We start from the raw sequence: 17,657 nt of genomic DNA on the forward strand, positions 1-17,657 counted from the left end.
CCATTTTCTATAGCAATTGTTCACCCGTGGTGCACACTGGACTGGTCTCCAGTCCATACTGGTGCACAGATATTGTGGCGGTCACTAATTTGATTAAAATATTCAGAAAACAATAAAGCATGATACATGAAAATAATTTATTTCCAAAGAGATGAGAAAACAGGCAGTAAAACAGACTTATCACGTATGGCCTAATAAAATACCGCTTATCAAAAATGGCACCTGTACAATCTGGTTCATAAAATGGAAACTAAATCGGTATCCATCCATGATTTCCTCATTTAGTGTCCATGAAACGGATGTCCATGATGAGCAGTGTGTGTCTGGGCAGCGGCCTTGGCGCCGGAGACAGCACTTTCATCACCTGGGCTTGCGTGTCCACATTGGTCACCACAATGAAGCCACACACCGGGCTCTCCACGATACCCTTTCTCGCCCCCTCGTCCCCGTCCTCGGCGCTGCTGACGCTCAGCACGTGATAGGTGAGGTCTCTCCCTGGCGTCACTGGAACCAGCTTCAGCTGCGTGTCGTCCTGAGACATTCCCAGCGGCAAGCACGAGTCCGGGATGGAAGGAGCGCCGATTTTATAGATGCGGACGTCAGAGAAACGCACTTCGTATGAGAACGGGTAGAAGGATACTCCCCGGAAGCCGTAGAAGTACTCCCGGATCTTCTCGTCCCGAGTCTCACGTCGGCATTCCTTGGAGCGTTCCACCACTCCGCCGGACTTGGGCAGGAGCACGACGCGGACAAAGTGAGGGAGATCTCGTTTGAGTTCGTTGTACAGCCTCTCGTGGTCGAGCACCAGCACCACATCCACCTCAAAGGCGGAGGCGCAGTGGACCAGAGCCTGGTATCCGGATCCCTTCACCCAGCCGCACGTGTTGATGATGCAGCCCCCCACGCTGGCCTTCCTGTTCACCTCGCAGCGCTGGGAAAACACCTCGGCCAGGCATGATGTCAGCTGGGATGGAAAATGTTCAAGTCACCATCGCCGCACGGTTTAAAATGTACGCTGCAGCGTCTCACCTTGTTGTAAAGTTTGATGTTGGTCCCTGGAGAAGTGGAGCCAAAGTGGTAGACCAAAGGAGCTTGGACTGAGAAGCCCTCCTCCACGTCTGCCGGACGCTCAATGCACAGCGCAGCTACTGTACCGGGTACTGATACCTACACAAAACAGAAAAGTACTTCACTTTAATACAGATGTCAAATATATTTTGAAATTTGACCAAATAAATCAGCTAACATGTATACAAAGTCTGTGTATAATAAATTATACAGAACAAAGTTAAGGCTATAAGCATAATTTATTGTTTATTGTTTTACTTTAGTCGTCCCTCGTTTATCATAGTTAATTGGTTCTAGAGCTGGCCGTGATAAGTGAATTTCCCCAAAGTAGGATTCACTATTAATAAATGGAATATTTTCATAGTAGTTATGGCAGAGAGAACCTGTTTACAATCTTCTAAATCAGGGTTTTAACATGATTAGAACCTTCTAGACATGAAATAACTTCCATATAGTCACCTTTACACTCATTACCCAAGATAGTAGGGATAATACGACATAAATACGGTAACATGGGCTGACACGTTAAAAAAGAACTCCCTTAAACCAAGCGTTCAGAGTCATCTCAAACTTCCTCATTATCTGAAACTTTGGCATGGTTTAACACAAGAATACAACATTCTAACTACATTTATAGGTCTAATATCTGAGTCTTTACACTTATAATAACAATGTGAATGTTTGTACTTTCATCCTACCCCACTCTGGCCGACATCCAGTTCCACCAGCGTGGGCCTCCTGCCCACTCTCACAGCGTAGCTCAGTAGCAGTCGACACACGGTTGACTTGCCTACATCTGTCGGTCCCACCACCATCACCTAAAAAAAAAAAAAGAGTCTTGTTTGAATTTCACGACTTGTTTGTGACTCGACAGGGAAACCTACCCGAGGCCCTCTCTCGTTGTCTCGCTCCGCTTGTTTCCTCATCTGTTCCAGTGCGGCGTGCGTGTTGAGGTAGAGAAGCATGGGAGTGTCTTTGGATACGTAAGCCACCTGAAGCGGAGAGGGAAAGAAGCCCATTATTTAAGAAAGGGTGTCCAAGTGCAAAAGCCGATTATAGTCATTTTGCCCATTTTTTGCTATTTTTTTCCAAATATATTTAAACTTTATTCATTATATTTTGACTTTATTCTCATCGCTGATGAGAACTTTTTCAACAACTTAATTTCCCCGAAATTACAACTTTATTGTAACTTTTTTGTTTTCATAACATTATGACTTCCGAGAAAACATATTTTGCAAATATTTCAACTTTATGCTTCTAAAATGACTTTTTCCCCCTCATTCCCTAAGTATTATTCTCTGAAAATAGTGACTTTTTCCAAATTCTTGTAAACAAGTTGTTACAGATGTTTTTCCCCCAACAATTGTAACTTTCTTCTTATGAATTTTCACAATTATTAATTTATTTCCATAATATTATAACATCATCCTCCTAGCGATATACATTTTTCCACAACATCATTTGCCAAAACTTGTTTGCTGTGTTTATATGATAAATAAAATAACAGCTGTCTTTAATATTCCACTCAAAGTATGTTATTTTTCCCTCACACTATATTTTGACTTTATTATTGTATAATTATTGCTAATTTTCCATTTTTTTAGAACGGGCCATGGGCAGCATTTGCACTCAGTCCGCCTGTGACAACCCCAAGAGGCCACACGTAGAACCCCAAACAGCCTAAACCTTCTTGATGCTCACCTCTGGCTTCCCATAGAGATTGACACTGCAGCCTTGCCAGGTGAATACGGCAATCTTGGCACCCGGTCCAAACGTGTACGTCTTGTTTCGGTTCAGCTCCGAGCCAAACACCTCGGCCATTCCAGCGAGGAGCTCCAGCTCAACTTGTTCTGCGGCTTCTCCGGCTTCCACCTCAAACCGAAGTTCAGTCTCCTTCTCCAGGTCGTATCTGGTGCCGACTTTACCAGTTTGCAATGGATCCTCGGGGGCCTTTTCTACAATCTCTGTTGCCATGGCGATTCTAATTGAAAGCAATATTAAAATGTTACCTGTTCATTTCAGGCATGGAGATACAGAACATTTATGTGGAAATATACACATTTTCATTAGCGAGTAATGTGCTAGCTAAAAGCTACATTTAAGGCAAACATACAACACTAGCATAGCAAGGGCAAGCACTAACGAAACTTTTTTAACTCTAAACGTCGACTTCAAGCTTCAAATACGCTTTAACTACTCCTGTACTTTACGGCGATACATAGTTATTTAAATTTGTGTACTTACGAAATAATAACAGTATTGCTTGCTTGAGTCAAACGACTTCTGCTACGCGCTGCAGTGTGGACGTCGCAAGTAAATGACGTCAAGATATTTTCAACCAATAGGAGACGAGAATATGAGGTGGTGGCGGCTTTCTCTCCCATCAAATAGTCTTAACTTTCCGGTGCGGTGTTATTTGGTGACACATTATTATTTGCAATGTATTTACATATTCGTCATATGCATTTTACACACATTCTTGTTTAATAATTATTAATAATTATTACTATTAATAATTACTACCACAGGCTTAATTTTTTTCTTTCAAAAGAATCAATTTGACTGAAGAGCATTGCACCTTTAATCTATTTGTATTTTGACATTTGAAGTCATTGTGTGGATTTGGGATTATTTTAGCCCTGCTGAATGCATTAAGCAAACCACATAAATAATGTTTTCAAAAAAGAACACCTTTATTGGATACAAAAACATAAAATCACCATAAACCAAGAACAGCAAAACGACTGTGCTATCCTGTACATGATGTGGACATTGACTGCTGGCTCTAAAGTATTCCAGTAGGTGTCCCCATTCGTTCAAAGATGCGAGCTGCAGGAGCTTGGTCCATCAGAGGAGAGACTGTGAGCACCCAGTTTGGTCACTCCTCGTCATTCTGCTTCCACCAGCCACACGCCATGAACGATGAGCTGCATGAAAGACAGGCAAGCTCTTACACAGTACAGTTACAGTAGACGTCTTCACTGTCCTATGCTATTAAGAAACTGAAAACCCATGGTGAGTAAAAACAAAAACTAAGGAAGCAGACATGGATTGAATTATAATCGGGCATCTTAAAAAATGACAAACCTTCACCAAGCCTCTACTCGGCACTTAGAGCCTCCTGTAGTGCAGCAACTATGACATCAGGCTCAGGGAACTTCAGCTTACGGGGCGGACCTTTCTTTATTCCGGTCCAGAGAGAAGTCTCTAATGATGTGAGACACAAAGTAAAAGGGTAAAATACGATAATGAAAAGATAAAAAAGAGCAATGCTTTTACAGTTTATATGCCAAGACTGTATTGTCCTGTACATGACATCCATAGTTTATTATTACAAAGCTTTTAACAGAAAGCTATGAAGTGTGAGTGTCGGCAGGAAAATACACTTAAAAATTAGGCTTAGCCCATCTATGAGCTTAGAAAATAGGCTTCAGCTTGAGCGCCCGTTTTCCGCTTGGTCCTAGTGCTTGACGTGTCGCCTTGTAATGCAGTTGTCCCTTGCTGTATCGCGGACTAAATATCGCTCCCTCGCTGTATTGTATTAACAAATATATATTTATAATTGATTGCTATTTCATGGTAGACTATGGCCTATTAATCATAAAATACTGAAAGACAATTTATATGCAGCATTGTGGTCACTAGGCATCAGTAATGTTAGATTACATAACCTTTCACACTGCACGGAGGTTCGATACTGAGCCAGCAGAGCCCGGCCGGCATGCCATGGCTGAGATCGAATTGACTCCTCTCATTCTGTGTGGAAGTGGTATGTATTTTTCTTCTTTGTCTTTCTTCCCCACTCCATTTGAAACACTTTTTGTACTTTGCGGAGGCTAACGAGTTAGCTCGGTAGATTGGTCGGTAGATCCGTGCAGTGATCTTGTAGCCTGTGCAATGTGATGTCAACAAAGAATAATAGAGTGTATAAGTAACTATAGGGTGTTATTTCATGTCTGCAGGGCTCTGATAATGTTAAAACCCGTATTTGGAGCGTGAAACATGTTTTGTATGCTCAAACTATGAAAATAATCATATAGCGCTGTAAGCTACTTTGTGTAAATTCACTTTTCACAGTCTGGAACCAATTAGCCAACATTAACGAGGGATTACCGTACATATTGTTGTTAGACAATAAATTCACGTACACGTAGCGTATGCTGCAGCGCCACCTACGAGGACAAGTGCTCCAGATAAATAAAGGAGTGATGGGTTACATTCACTCTGCTCACCTTTGCCTCCATCAATGAGAGTGATCTCAAAGCTGTTCCTGCGAGGTTTGTCGGGGTTGAGGACCACAGTGAGTTGAGGGCGTGCGGCCAAGAGGGCAGATCTCACCCCCTCAGCATTACGCCCATACACTCGTCAGCTCTTGCTGCCACACACAACACATAAACAGGAGGATAGCTGTTACCTAAGCAGTGTTGGGATGAGGGGGGTCTTACAAATACAGCAACCAGCAACCACCAGCTCCATTTGAACACCAACTTAGGCCCTTTTCATTGAGATTTGACGACATGATACTAACCAGTGTTCAATTACCACTCTTTGACCCTCCTGCTCAGGCACATCTTCTCCTCTTGCCTCCTTGGTGGGCTTCTCCTCCTTCTCCTCCTCGTCCTCAGTTTTCCTCTTGGTCCCACGGCGGCCTGAGCACCATGTGATCCAACCATACTTGTTCACATACCACTAGTACTTCTCAAAACATGCACTTTTTAATAAAGGACTACTTTATCGACGACAGTAAAAAGCCCCCAGAAACTAGTGGCCCACTTTTTGTGAGTGATTGTTCATTTTTCAAACGCTGACGTCAAAAATGGGCGACTGAAAGCTCGCTATCGAGAATAAAACAATTACTAGCAAAAATAGCAGCGACAGTAGTTCGCAGTTGTTGACAAAGTTGCTTATTAAGTTGTACAATAACATACACACGGTACGGTGTAACTTATTAAGTTGTACAATAACATACACACGGTGCGGTACAGACCTGTTCGGGAGGACGCCATTGTTGTTGTGAAACTTTCGCGCGCTGGACTTGGACTGTACCAACTCACCGCTCGCTGAAGGGGTTTACGTAACGTCTGCCATTACGATGAAGTGTCCATGTTTTCAGTTATGTTCCATAGACATATGTATGTGTATTTACATTAAAAACATTGAAGAGAAGTTGCTACAAACGTATTGCTATTTATATTATGAGAAACGAGACACTTTTTGGAACTTTAAGTTGGGTATATTTGTAATGTTACGGGAATAAAGTCAAAATATTATTAGAATAATGTCATAATATTACGAAAAGAATATTGACAAAAGTTGAATGATGTAGATATTTTTAAAAAATACAGAAAAAAATGACAAAATACTGAAATTCATACTAATAATGCACTTTTTTACATATTTTTCTTGAAATATATATAACTTGTTAGTATAACTACATAATCAAAATATGAAAGTGGCTCTTGCATGCTTTCATTTTTCACTATGTGGCCCCCCCAGTGGAAAAAGTGTGGACATCCCTGAGTTCATGGACAGATCCATTGTGAAATGACTGGCATTCCTGGTGATTGTGAGAATCCTTGTACAGTAACGTCTTGTGTCAATGACAGCACAGATGAATATGTCTCTCATCTTTCAGCACCTCGTCTAATCCCCAAATCCACTCGTGTCTAACAGCTCAAATCTGGCATCCAAAACTCGTAAGAACATACAAAGAAATCTGCCAAGCAACAGATGGATGTGCTCAAATACCCCAAAGCCAAAAGTAAATACCATATGGAGTATCAAAAATAACAATACAAACCCCGAGCTTGTTTCTCCCAGGAAGCGGCGTTGATATTTCTGGAACATGAAAGATGACGACGTCACAAGACACGTCTACGCCAACAAACAAAGGCTGTAAAACCTCCCAGAGCGAGGCGGCGCCATGTTTGTCTGACTCACTGGACTTCTGTGGATCTTTTGTCTTTTGTTTTTCTCACATCCACACTTTTACTCCTCCGGTGTTGTTTGGCATGGGGGGCGTGCACGTGAGCAACATCACTACTGGCCTCATTCAGTCTTTTTCCAAATGACTCAAGGCCCGCTGAGCATGCTGAGCCTGAACTCATAACTCATAACTCATAATTATATTATCACATCTCCTAATTAAGATTTTTTCATTTCAACATATTATGTCATGATTATGAATTTCATATCTAATTATGACTTTTTATCTCATAAAACTTCAGCTTACAAACATGCATGTTAGCTTCATTGGCCACTCCAAATTGTCCATAGGTATGAATGTGAGTGTGAATGGTTGTTTGTCTATATGTGCCCTGTGATTGGCTGGCCCACCAGTCCAGGGGTGTACCCCGCCTCTCGCCCCAAGACAGCTGGAATAGGCTCCAGCACGACTCTTGTGAGGATAAGCGGTAGAAAATGAATAAATGAATGACTTCTCCTCCTATTTTGTGTGGAAGTGGTAACTTTTTGGCTTCTTATTTTGTCTTTCCCCACCCTCGGCCATCTCTGTGTGGAGTTTGCATGTTCTCCCCGTGCATGCATGGGTTTTTTTCCGGTTTCCTCCCACATTCCAAAAACATGCTAGGTTAATTAGCGACTCCAAATTGTCCATAGGTATGAATGTGAGTGTGAATGGTTGTTTGTCTATATGTGCCCTGTGATTGGCTGGCCACCAGTCCAGGGTGTACCCCGCCTCTCGCCCCAAGACAGCTGGGATAGGCTCCAGCACCCCCGCGACCCTCGTGAGGAAAAAGCGGTAGAAAATGAATGAATGAGTTCTACTTAGGACCCCCGTAAGACCCAACAGACCCATTTTGAAGGGTCTTAAGGAAGGATGCAACTTCGCTAGGCGTCCTTCCTGTGTCCCAGACATCGGCGTCTGTTTTTAGCCGAACTGTGACACGTGCATGAGTGGATGCGGATGACGAAGACAGCGATTCACAAGGCATGCTTGAGCTGAGGCGCAACATGTCACAGCGGAGAATGACACACAAAAAGACCAAAATAGCACCAAGATGTTGGGTGACAGCGAGTGGGCCTGATGGGCCATACGCACATCACCAAGACGTTCCGATTGTTCCACAGCAGGAAAAACACCGTATTTGTCCCGTTGGGAGCCGCCAGGAAGGCACACTTTGGCTTCCGTGGAAATATGGGATGTAGAAGCACACACTCGCTGGTCATGGTCATCAAACCTGAGACCAAAGGCCGCCAGCGGATGTCTGGACTCCAAGGCAAGATGACATGTTTCATGTCCAAAGTGTGCCACGGGGGCCATTTTCCCAGGGCTGCTTTATATCGCCCCCCCCCCCTTGCATTATATTAATTTCACTAATGACTAATTAGGAAATCTATTAAGAGAAACAATTTGTCATTTTACAAGCATAACGCTATTATGAGGAGAAATATGAAAAATCACTTTAGTAGCAAAAAGTTGAAATATTATTATATTATTATAATATATAATTATGTTTTTATATATTATTATAATACTATTATTTATTATTATTTAACCTGACTTTTCTTGAGTGGTAATATTATTATAGTAATATGAATAAATCATAACATTTTTGGAAAATTTGAATATTATATTATATTCATTCATTCATTTTCTACCGCTTTTCCTCACAAGGGTCGCAGGGAATATTATATAATATTATACTATATTATATAATATAATAATTATTGATTCATAATTATAATAATTAAAGTTATAAAGTTACAATAGTCAAAAGTCATCATTCCGAGAAGAATCTTGACAAGAATAAAGTTCAAATAGCTAGAAAAAAAGAAGCAGAAATGTAAAGAAACAGTGACTTTGTGAGAATAAATTCAAATATTAAGAGAAAAATGTATTTCGACAAGAAGAAAAGTTGGAATTTTATGAATTCACAGTATTCTGGTGAGAAATAATCATAATTATATGACATAATCCATCTATCATCTATGCCGCTTATCCTAACTAGAGTTGCACGGCTACGCTGGAGCCTATCCCAGCTGACTTCACAGATGATATACAGTATAATAATAAACCATCATATTTGGACGACATTGGAGCGTGGAGATGCGAGCGTGTCCTCATCCTAGCGGTGACAGCACACGAGTGTGGATCATGCAATGTAACATATGAACGTCACGGTACGGATTGTGTTGAGGGGGTGTGTGAACGCCACAAGTTATCACATCAGCCTCATGTCACTTTCTCTCCACACAATCACACCAGAGCTCCGCCCACAAACGTCTCCATGTCCTCCCATCTGGACACCGTGTGACGCGAGGTCACGCTTTGGACTGCTGACCTTTACAAAGTCTCACGTCCATGACACGCTCACATCTCACCCAAGATGGACGGCCACTGGAAGAAGACAAATATAGATATTATGTACAAATGATGAGATGAGAAAGTCATCATTATGGAATAAATCATTGGAATTAGGAGCTAAAAAGGCAAGATAAGAAAGTCATCATTATGGAATAAATCATTGGAATTAGGAGCTAAAAAGGCAAGATAAGAAAGTCATCATTTTGGAATAAATAATTGGAATTAGGAGTTAAAAAGGCAAGATAAGAAAGTCATCATTATGAGAAAAAAGCAGATATTAAGAGATAGAAAGTCATAATAATAAGATAAAAAGTTGACATTATGAGATACAAACTGCCCGTGCTGAACAAACTCTCATAATTTCCACTTTGTATTTTATAATTACAATTTTCTAATCTAATTAGTTTAGTTTAATTAGTTTAGTTTAATTTAGTTTTTTCTAATCTAATTTAGTCTAATTAATCTAATTTCCTGTCTCCTTATTTTTTTCTCATAATTCCAACTTTTGTCTCATAAATATGACTCTTTAGCTCATAATTAGGATTTCCTATGTCCTAATTGGGATCTTTCATTCATTCATTTTCTACCGCTTTTTCCTCACGAGGGTCGCAGGGGGTGCTGGAGCCTATCCCAGCTGTCTTCGGGCGAGAGGCGGGGTACACCCTGGACTGGTGGCCAGCCAATCACAGGGCACATATAGACAAACAACCATTCACACTCACATTCATACCTATGGACAATTTGGAGTCGCTAATTAACCTAGCATGTTTTTGGAATGTGGGAAAACCAGAGTACCCGGAGAAAACCCACGCATGCACGGGGAGAACATGCAAACTCCACACAGAGATGGCCGAGGGTGGAATTGAACCCTGGTCTCCTAGTTGTGAGGTCTGCGCGCTAACCACTCGTCCACCGTGCCGCCTTTATAATTACGATTTTTAATCTAATTAGGATTTCCTGTCTCCTAATTTTTTTCTCATAATTCCAACTTTTGTCTCATAAATATGACTCTTTAGCTCATGATAAGGATTTTTTATGTCCTAATTGGGATCTTTTATCTCGTAATTCCAACTTTTGTCTCATAATTAGTATTTTTAGTCTCATAATTAGGACTTCCTGTCACCTTTTTATCTTATCATTTGAACTTATTATCTCCAAGGTAAACTTTTGATCTGTTTGGTGACGTTGGAGTGGCCGAGTCCAAGTCCTGAGATGAATCCTAAAGAGGCGCTTGATGCTGGAAAAACCTCCAGTGTGGCTGAATGGCAACAATTCTGCAAAGGCTTGATTGCAGTTGTTGCTGCTAAGGGGGGCCCAACCACCTTTTCACACAGGGCCATGTAGCTTTGGATTATTTTCTCACTTAATAATAAAGTTTCATTCAAAATATGCATATCGTGTTCAGTGTTGACTAATATTTATATTCATTTTGTTTGATGATTTATTTTCCACACGTGTATATCCTGCAGTTTGCGTAAGCGTGTTGTCATGTTTCTTGTCGGTCTTCCAGGTGGAATGACGAGCCACTCCCGTCTAATTGCGCCTGGCAATTAGTCATGATGGCAATAAAAGCAACCCGTCAGCCAGTTCCAGTAGCAACCTCCGTATCTCTCAGGCTGCCGATATAGCGCCGATAGCGCCGCAGCATCAGGGTTTGTCACCGAGTTCACAAACCACAAAACATGGCGGCGCAGCCACAGCAGAAAGAGATTGAACTCAATCCATCTTGCAGTCAAATAATAAAAATAGCTTTTAATGGGTCAGTCAGGTCCTAGAGATGTGGTGGCCACACTTTTTTAATGGGGGCCCTGATTTCCTGATGTACCAGATGACTAACTCCGGCCTTAATGGGCTCCGAGGAAAACATTTAGGCTGTGGAACAATAGAAACTCCCACTCACGTATGTTTTATTATTTCTTTATTTTTAAAAACAAAACCATTTATCCGTGAGAAAACACAGAATACAGCAGTGGTGACTGCAGCTAACAATGCGTACACACTTAAAATATACGCTCTAATTACAAAACGAGGAGACTTTTTTCTAAATAAACTAATTATCTATATAAGACATTCATTTAAGAAAGTATTATACTCATTTCCAACTGCTATGGGAAGTAAAATAAGAAATGATTATATTTAATAGTAACTACATTTCATACTGTATAAGCAACAAGACAGAGAAATGTCAATAATGAGTTTATCATACTGGAGATGCTCATGAGACATGCGTGACATGTGTGGTGTGATGCAAGTAGCATGTACCAGTGTGGGCAGCTGGGATGGCATCTCTGGGACCGCACACACACACACACACACACACACACACACACACACGCATACACACAACTTGGAATCAGCAGCCAGAAAAAAAAATCTCTCTTGGCTGCAAACGCCTCCGCCCTCTTTCTTCTGCGAGCATCTAACATCTCCCAATGACGTCTCCGTAGGAAAACATACATGATTGGATTCCACCATGAAATCAACCAATCAGAGCTCATCTCGGATCCCCTTTGACTCGCCTCGTACTCACATCTCTGCCTAACCAAGACACCTTTGACCAGGGGTCTCAAACATGCGACCCGCGGGCCAAATGTGGCCCACAGGACACCAGTTTGAGGCCCCCGCCTTGATATGAAAGTTTAATGTTAGTGATATGGATGCTGTATGGTATCATGTACCCAGAAAAAATTATCACGTTTGATTCATGTTCATGTTAAAGGTTAAATAACTGTTAATAGTTATCCTCCCTATCCGTGTGGAAGTGGTAAGTTTTTGGCTATTTAAGTTTAAAAGGAAATAACTCGAAGGCTACCGTTTAGGTCGCTAGCTGTCTAGTTTGCGAGTTAGCATGTGTCTCGAGACGCTGCAGTTGCACAATATGTTGTAAATTAAAAAAAAAGTATAAATGTGACTATAGTCGTGTTTTGTCATGTCTACAGGGCTCTAATAATGCTTTGTTCATTTTAATATGAAAAAAATAATTTGTCTACACACCAACTATATGTGGTTTCTTAAGTTTTTATTATTATTATTATATTTATTTATTACTGATTGATTGATTTTCTTTATTCTTGATTTGTTTATTTATTTTTATCTTATTTTGTGTATAAAATAAAAATTAAGATATTTGAGAACAGTGGAATGTTTTATCAGAGCTTTTATTGTAGAAAATCGAAACCAAAGCACTGAAAAAGTTTGGATATTTTTCTGTTTTTTTTTTTTTTAAACCTGATGCGGCCCAGCCTTGCCCAGACCCTAGCTCCAGTGGCCCCCAGGTAAATGGAGTTTGAGACCCCTGGTCTACATGGTGTACACGGGCGATGCTAATGCTAGCAGTGGTACAGGTTATTGAGAACCTCCACAAAAAGAATGAATGAAGATAACATCTGCATAGTTTGCTTCGACGTAAAAGCAAAACGACGACAAGCTCACCAGCCTCACTCAGGACCTTCTGGGTCTCTGAGACGCTCTGCTAAGAAGCAGAAGATGCCGCCTTTCCATCACCTCCACTCTGCTTTGGACGCAGATCCTGCCTGACTGCCGTGCGTCTTCCTCCTCACCTGCAACTCCAGGAGGTGACTAGAAGGGATGGAGATCCCGTGGTTTTATTTTGTGTGGAAAGGAGGAGAAGGGAGGAATGAGAAAAGAAAAGGAAGTTGAAGGAAAAGTGGATTCAACCAAAAAGGAAATGGAGGAAGAATGCGACGATGAAGAAGTGGAGAGGGTGAAGGAGGACTGGAACGGTTGTCAAAGAAGAGCGTGAGGATGTGAAGTCTGGATTTTCATAGCCAGGGGGGCACTCGGTATCAAAGCAGCGGATGGAGGCATCTTCGTTGCCGTAGTTGGTCCAGTACTCCTCCGCGTCGAGCTTTGGGAGCGCCACCTCGGCTTCTGATAGTTCATACTTTGGAGAATCGAAAGGACTTTTGGGGAAATACTGCGACTTTCCTCCCGTAAAAGGGAAGGCCTTCACCGTCTCCGTGTTCTTCTGGTACAAAGCTTTGGAGGAAGAGGCGGGCTTATGCTTGGAGAACCACCAGCGGGTCTTGGTGCTAAAGGTGGTCGTGGTGGTACCGGCCAGAGAGCCGGGGTCGGGCAAGGGGCAAAGAGCAAAGTCCAGCTCCCGGAGGAATCTGAGATCTTGCCCACGACGCTGGGACGGCGACAAGCACAGCAGCTCGGAGGACGAGATGCGAGACGTGCGGAACCACTCCCACAGGGGGCGGGCCTCGCAACCGCAGGACCAGGGGTTGCCGTTGAGGCGGAGGAACTGAATGCCCTGGGTGTCCTTCATGGCCTGTCCGGGCAGCTCAGCCAACGAGTTGTTGAACAGGTAAAGGATCGTCAGGCGGCCGAGATCGCGGAAAGCGCGGCGGTTCACCTGCCTGATTCGATTGTCGTGGAGGAGCAGTCGGTCCAGGTTGACCAGGCCTCGAAACACATTCTCAGACAGGGTCCGGATGCGGTTGCCGTGGAGGAACAGGTGGGTGAGGTTGACCAGATCTGAGAACAGGTCATCCTGCAGGATATGGAGCTGATTGTCCTGGGAAAATAGCCAAGTAGCAAAAAACAGTGTCAGGAAATATGGATTCTATCCTGGTCTTCCCAAAGTCACGTCGTTTCATAAACAGTCTAATCAAGTGTGAAGTGATAAGTATTGTTTGGATTTTTAGTTATTGTCATGTTATTAATAAACTGTGTTTTTAATAAAGCTTTTTGTAAACATCCTTCCGTGTTAGCTAGCTAATCAAAATGGCAACCGGATGTTGTGGCGCCCGTCAGAGGTTGACTCTCAAAGATGTCAACACAAAAGAATATAGAATATATACAGCGTTTCAATACCAGTTGAACCAGGAATTATACTGGTCCCATTATGGATCACACCTGTTCATCATCATTGCCGTTCATCACCTTGTTAGAGAACCACAAGTTGTGAACCCAGTCCCGAACACTGAACATTTGGACACGCACAGTCAAAAGCTTAGACCAGGGGTGGGCAAACTGCGGCCCGGGGGCCACATACGGCCCACTAAGTGTTTGAATCCGGCCCGCCAGTTGCTTTCTAAGTATTTCGACTTTTAACATACAAACTGGCAACATGACTTGAAAGTAAAAAAAAACAAACAAAAAAATGACAAAACTGTAAAAGTCAATTTCGTAGTTTGATGTGGTCTGATGGGCGGCACGGCGGACAAGTGGTTAGCGCGCAGACCTCACAGCTAGGAGACCAGGGTTCAATTCCACCCTCGGCCATCTCTGTGTGGAGTTTGAATGCGTGGGTTTTCTCCGGTTTCCTCCCACATTCCAAAAACATGCTAGGTTAATTAGCTACTCCAAATTGTCCATAGGTATGAATGTGAGTGTGAATGGTTGTTTGTCTATATGTGCCCTGTGATTGGCTGGCCACCAGTCCAGGGTGTGCCCCGCCTCTCGTCCCAAGACAGCTGGAATAGGAACCAGCACCCCCGCGACCCTCGTGAGGAAAAGCGGTAGAAAATGAATGAATGAATGAGTTCTCCTCCTATTTTGTGTGGAAGTGGTAACTTTTTGGCTTCTTATTTTGTCTTTCCCCACCCTCGGCCATCTCTGTGTGGAGTTTCCATGTTCTCCCCCGTGCATGCGTGGGTTTTCTACGGGTACTCCGGTTTCCTCCCACATTCCAAAAACATGCTAGGTTAATTGGCGACTCCAAATTGTCCATAGGTATGAATGTGAGTGTGAATGGTTGTTTGTCTATATGTGCCCTGTCTAGTAGCGCCTGGTAGAGTAGCGTCCATGCTCAGGGATTGTCTTCACCTGCAAGTAGAGAAACTGCAAACTGTACAGCTTGTGGAAGAGGTCGTGGGGTAGCATGGCCAACTTGCAACGGTGCATGTGCAAGCTCTGCAGCTTCTCCAAACCCCTGAATGCTCCACCTTCAAGGCGCCGAAGTGAGGGGTTATCACCCAAGTCCAGCTCCTCCAGAACCCTCAGGTTACTGAAGGCCCCGGCCTCAATCCATGTGATGTTATTACCATAGAGCCAAAGCACCTGGAGAAGGCCAGACCAAGACGTGTGAGTAGATCCTCCAAACACAAGCAGTGAAAAAGTCACATGTCAACTTTTACCTGCGTTTCGAAACCAAAGGAGTCGGCACGGAGCTCTGTGATGCGATTGTTCTGCAGAAAGACACGCTGCGAGTCGTAGGGCACGCCGGCCGGTACGATGGTGAGGTTCTGGGACTGACAGCTGACCGTCATGGGTGTAGGGTAACACACACAAAGCCTGGGGCATGGTGCCACACTGCTGGGCTTCGCTACCAGCAGCCACAGGATCAGCCACAGCGACAGTCCGCCTGAGAAAGACGCACATGAAGAGGTGTCCGTTTCAACTCTTGGCCTCATCCTTTTAGATCCTTCTGCTGTGGCGTCTTTGTGCGGGCTCGTTTCCTAACCCTGGTGCATAATTTACCTGATTACATGGCACAAATCATTCAAGCATTCATATGTACCTGATCACTTAACACGGGGTGCTCTGGCTACTGTGTCACGGTTACATAACTCCACATGATCACCAGTGCAGAGTAAAAATAAGAAATGAAAAAAAAAAATCACAACAACTTGAAATAAAAGCTTCCGCATTGCCATTACAATAGGAACGTTATGGAAAATTAATACTTCCCATTGAAGAACTTGCAAAACAGAAGGCACACATAAACAGCAGTAACCGGACCCGGATCAGTTTCCCTCCATCTCAGTTAGTCCCCGGGTTCTTTGGCACGGCTCAGATGACGGCACACACACACACACACACAGAAAAGGACCACGGCGGTAAAAGTACACGCATGAAATGATAATGAACTTCCCATTCATGCGCCGTACGCAAGATTTTCCAGCGGCTCACCTCCTGACCTCTCAACAAGTCGGGAGTGTTATCTGCGTGGAACGTTCAAGAGAACACGAGACGGGGGATTGCAAGTGGAATAAGATACCGATCTGAAATCTTGGTTAGTCTTTATTTACTGCACAGCATCACGGTATCACGGTATCACGGTATCAAACCATCAGCCTTCCAACTAGCTTCCAGTGTGGGTTGGATATATTTGAAGAAAAGGTACAGCGACGTTTAATGAGCAGTTGGAACATTTCTTATTATGTCTTACTCCAGCTTCTTCCCACATCCATGTAGCGTGGTTTGCTATATGATTGAGTCCAAGTCAGCTGGGATAGGCTCCAGCTCACCCATGACTATAATGTGGGCAGGTGGTATAGAAAAGCTGCAGAATAAGATCCTACTATTATACATACAACATTCTTTAATGTGGATAAATAAACAGTGTGCAATTTTGCACAAATTTGGGTTAGCAATTTGATCAATAACATGAAAAAGTGCATTTGTTGTTTTTCTTCTAGCACTAATAATAAATAAAAACAGTGCAGTAGCATGTAAACTCACTTTTGAAGTTGTGGCATATTCTCCTGGAGCTCCTCAAAGTCCGACGAGTCTCCATCGCGAGCCAAAGCCGAAAGCGAGTTAGCCTGCGCGGCGAGGGTTTGCCTGCTTGCTGCTATCTGCTGACCTTCAGCTCTGGGGACCGAGTCTCCGAGCCTTGCCTCCAGGGGAGTGGAACCCGGGGAGTCCCGCAAGCTGTTTATACTTGCGGCAGCTTGTCGCCCACATGCGTAGGTAGCGAAGATCCTCGCATACGTCAGCCTGGGAGGAGGGATGACAGGCGCCGGAGGAAGGGCCAAGAAAGGTATTGGACCGGCGGGGTCTTTACATTACCTAACAATACAACACCAATAATGGCGGTGGCGTCTTTACATCGAAACAGACTGACGTAGGAAGTATACAGGAAAACTACGCTCCTCTTTTGGGCTTTTTGAAACAAAGTTTGATGGCCAATTTCTTTTTCATCAACGTAGTAAACAACCCAGTCAACAAATTGTCTCTTTCATTCATGTAACGATTTCACAATCAATTTTTAAAAATCGCTAGCTAACTATTAGCTATATAGCTATATATAGCTATATAGCTAGCGATTTTTGATAGCAATACTTCCGGGTGCTGTCACGTGTCAGCTGCCAGCTGTTGCCAAGCAGAATTCACGGGGCACATTCACCTATTTGTTTTCAATTCCACTTCCTCAATCTCTATGTGAGATTAAAGTCACAATGTGAGTTCTAAAGATATTAAAACAGATAAGCACATAATGGGCACACACCTATTTGCCACAAAGCCTGCCATTAAAACACCTCCAACAAGGTTTTATGGTTTATAT

General features: G+C 43.0%; 3 protein-coding genes across 3 annotated transcripts; all 3 read right to left on the reverse strand.

Moving 5' to 3' along the window:
- Window positions 1-123: 123 nt before the first annotated feature.
- On the reverse strand, window positions 124-3,443 carry clp1 (cleavage factor polyribonucleotide kinase subunit 1). Its single transcript, XM_058062945.1, has 6 exons — window positions 3,316-3,443; window positions 2,773-3,052; window positions 1,953-2,060; window positions 1,767-1,886; window positions 1,030-1,167; window positions 124-964 (listed from the first exon to the last, which is right to left on the reverse strand). Exons 2-6 carry the CDS (start codon window positions 3,043-3,045, stop codon window positions 278-280), a joined length of 1,326 nt encoding a protein of 441 aa, XP_057918928.1. The 5' UTR covers window positions 3,046-3,052; window positions 3,316-3,443; the 3' UTR covers window positions 124-277.
- Window positions 3,444-3,752: 309 nt separating this feature from the next.
- On the reverse strand, window positions 3,753-6,225 carry selenoh (selenoprotein H). Its single transcript, XM_058063557.1, has 5 exons — window positions 6,059-6,225; window positions 5,600-5,720; window positions 5,304-5,446; window positions 4,159-4,278; window positions 3,753-3,998 (listed from the first exon to the last, which is right to left on the reverse strand). Exons 1-4 carry the CDS (start codon window positions 6,075-6,077, stop codon window positions 4,172-4,174), a joined length of 390 nt encoding a protein of 129 aa, XP_057919540.1. The 5' UTR covers window positions 6,078-6,225; the 3' UTR covers window positions 3,753-3,998; window positions 4,159-4,171.
- A 5,124-nt stretch (window positions 6,226-11,349) lies between these two features.
- Window positions 11,350-17,394, reverse strand: rtn4rl2b (reticulon 4 receptor-like 2b). The gene is made up of 4 exons (XM_058063233.1): window positions 16,832-17,394; window positions 15,505-15,731; window positions 15,194-15,427; window positions 11,350-13,940 (listed from the first exon to the last, which is right to left on the reverse strand). Exons 1-4 carry the CDS (start codon window positions 16,884-16,886, stop codon window positions 13,071-13,073), a joined length of 1,386 nt encoding a protein of 461 aa, XP_057919216.1. The 5' UTR covers window positions 16,887-17,394; the 3' UTR covers window positions 11,350-13,070.
- Window positions 17,395-17,657: the final 263 nt, after the last annotated feature.

This window comes from Doryrhamphus excisus, chromosome 23 (genome assembly GCF_030265055.1).
Source record: "Doryrhamphus excisus isolate RoL2022-K1 chromosome 23, RoL_Dexc_1.0, whole genome shotgun sequence".
Taxonomy (NCBI): domain Eukaryota; kingdom Metazoa; phylum Chordata; class Actinopteri; order Syngnathiformes; family Syngnathidae; genus Doryrhamphus; species Doryrhamphus excisus.

What these genes read in the sequence shown, in the direction of transcription:
- clp1 (XM_058062945.1), bottom strand. Translation starts at nt 3,045, where the DNA reads ATGGCAACAGAGATTGTAGAAAAGGCCCCCGAGGATCCATTGCAAACT. An exon ending in ATCTCTATGGGAAGCCAGAG is followed by an intron (nt 2,061 to 2,772) that starts GTGAGCATCAAG and finishes TCTCCGCTTCAG; the next exon opens with GTGGCTTACGTATCCAAAGA. An exon ending in ACAACGAGAGAGGGCCTCGG is followed by an intron (nt 1,887 to 1,952) that starts GTAGGTTTCCCT and finishes TTTTTTTTTTAG; the next exon opens with GTGATGGTGGTGGGACCGAC.
- rtn4rl2b (XM_058063233.1), bottom strand. Translation starts at nt 16,886, where the DNA reads ATGGAGACTCGTCGGACTTTGAGGAGCTCCAGGAGAATATGCCACAAC. An exon ending in AATATGCCACAACTTCAAAA is followed by an intron (nt 15,732 to 16,831) that starts GTGAGTTTACAT and finishes CGTCTTTCTCAG; the next exon opens with GCGGACTGTCGCTGTGGCTG. An exon ending in CCTTTGGTTTCGAAACGCAG is followed by an intron (nt 15,428 to 15,504) that starts GTAAAAGTTGAC and finishes GGCCTTCTCCAG; the next exon opens with GTGCTTTGGCTCTATGGTAA.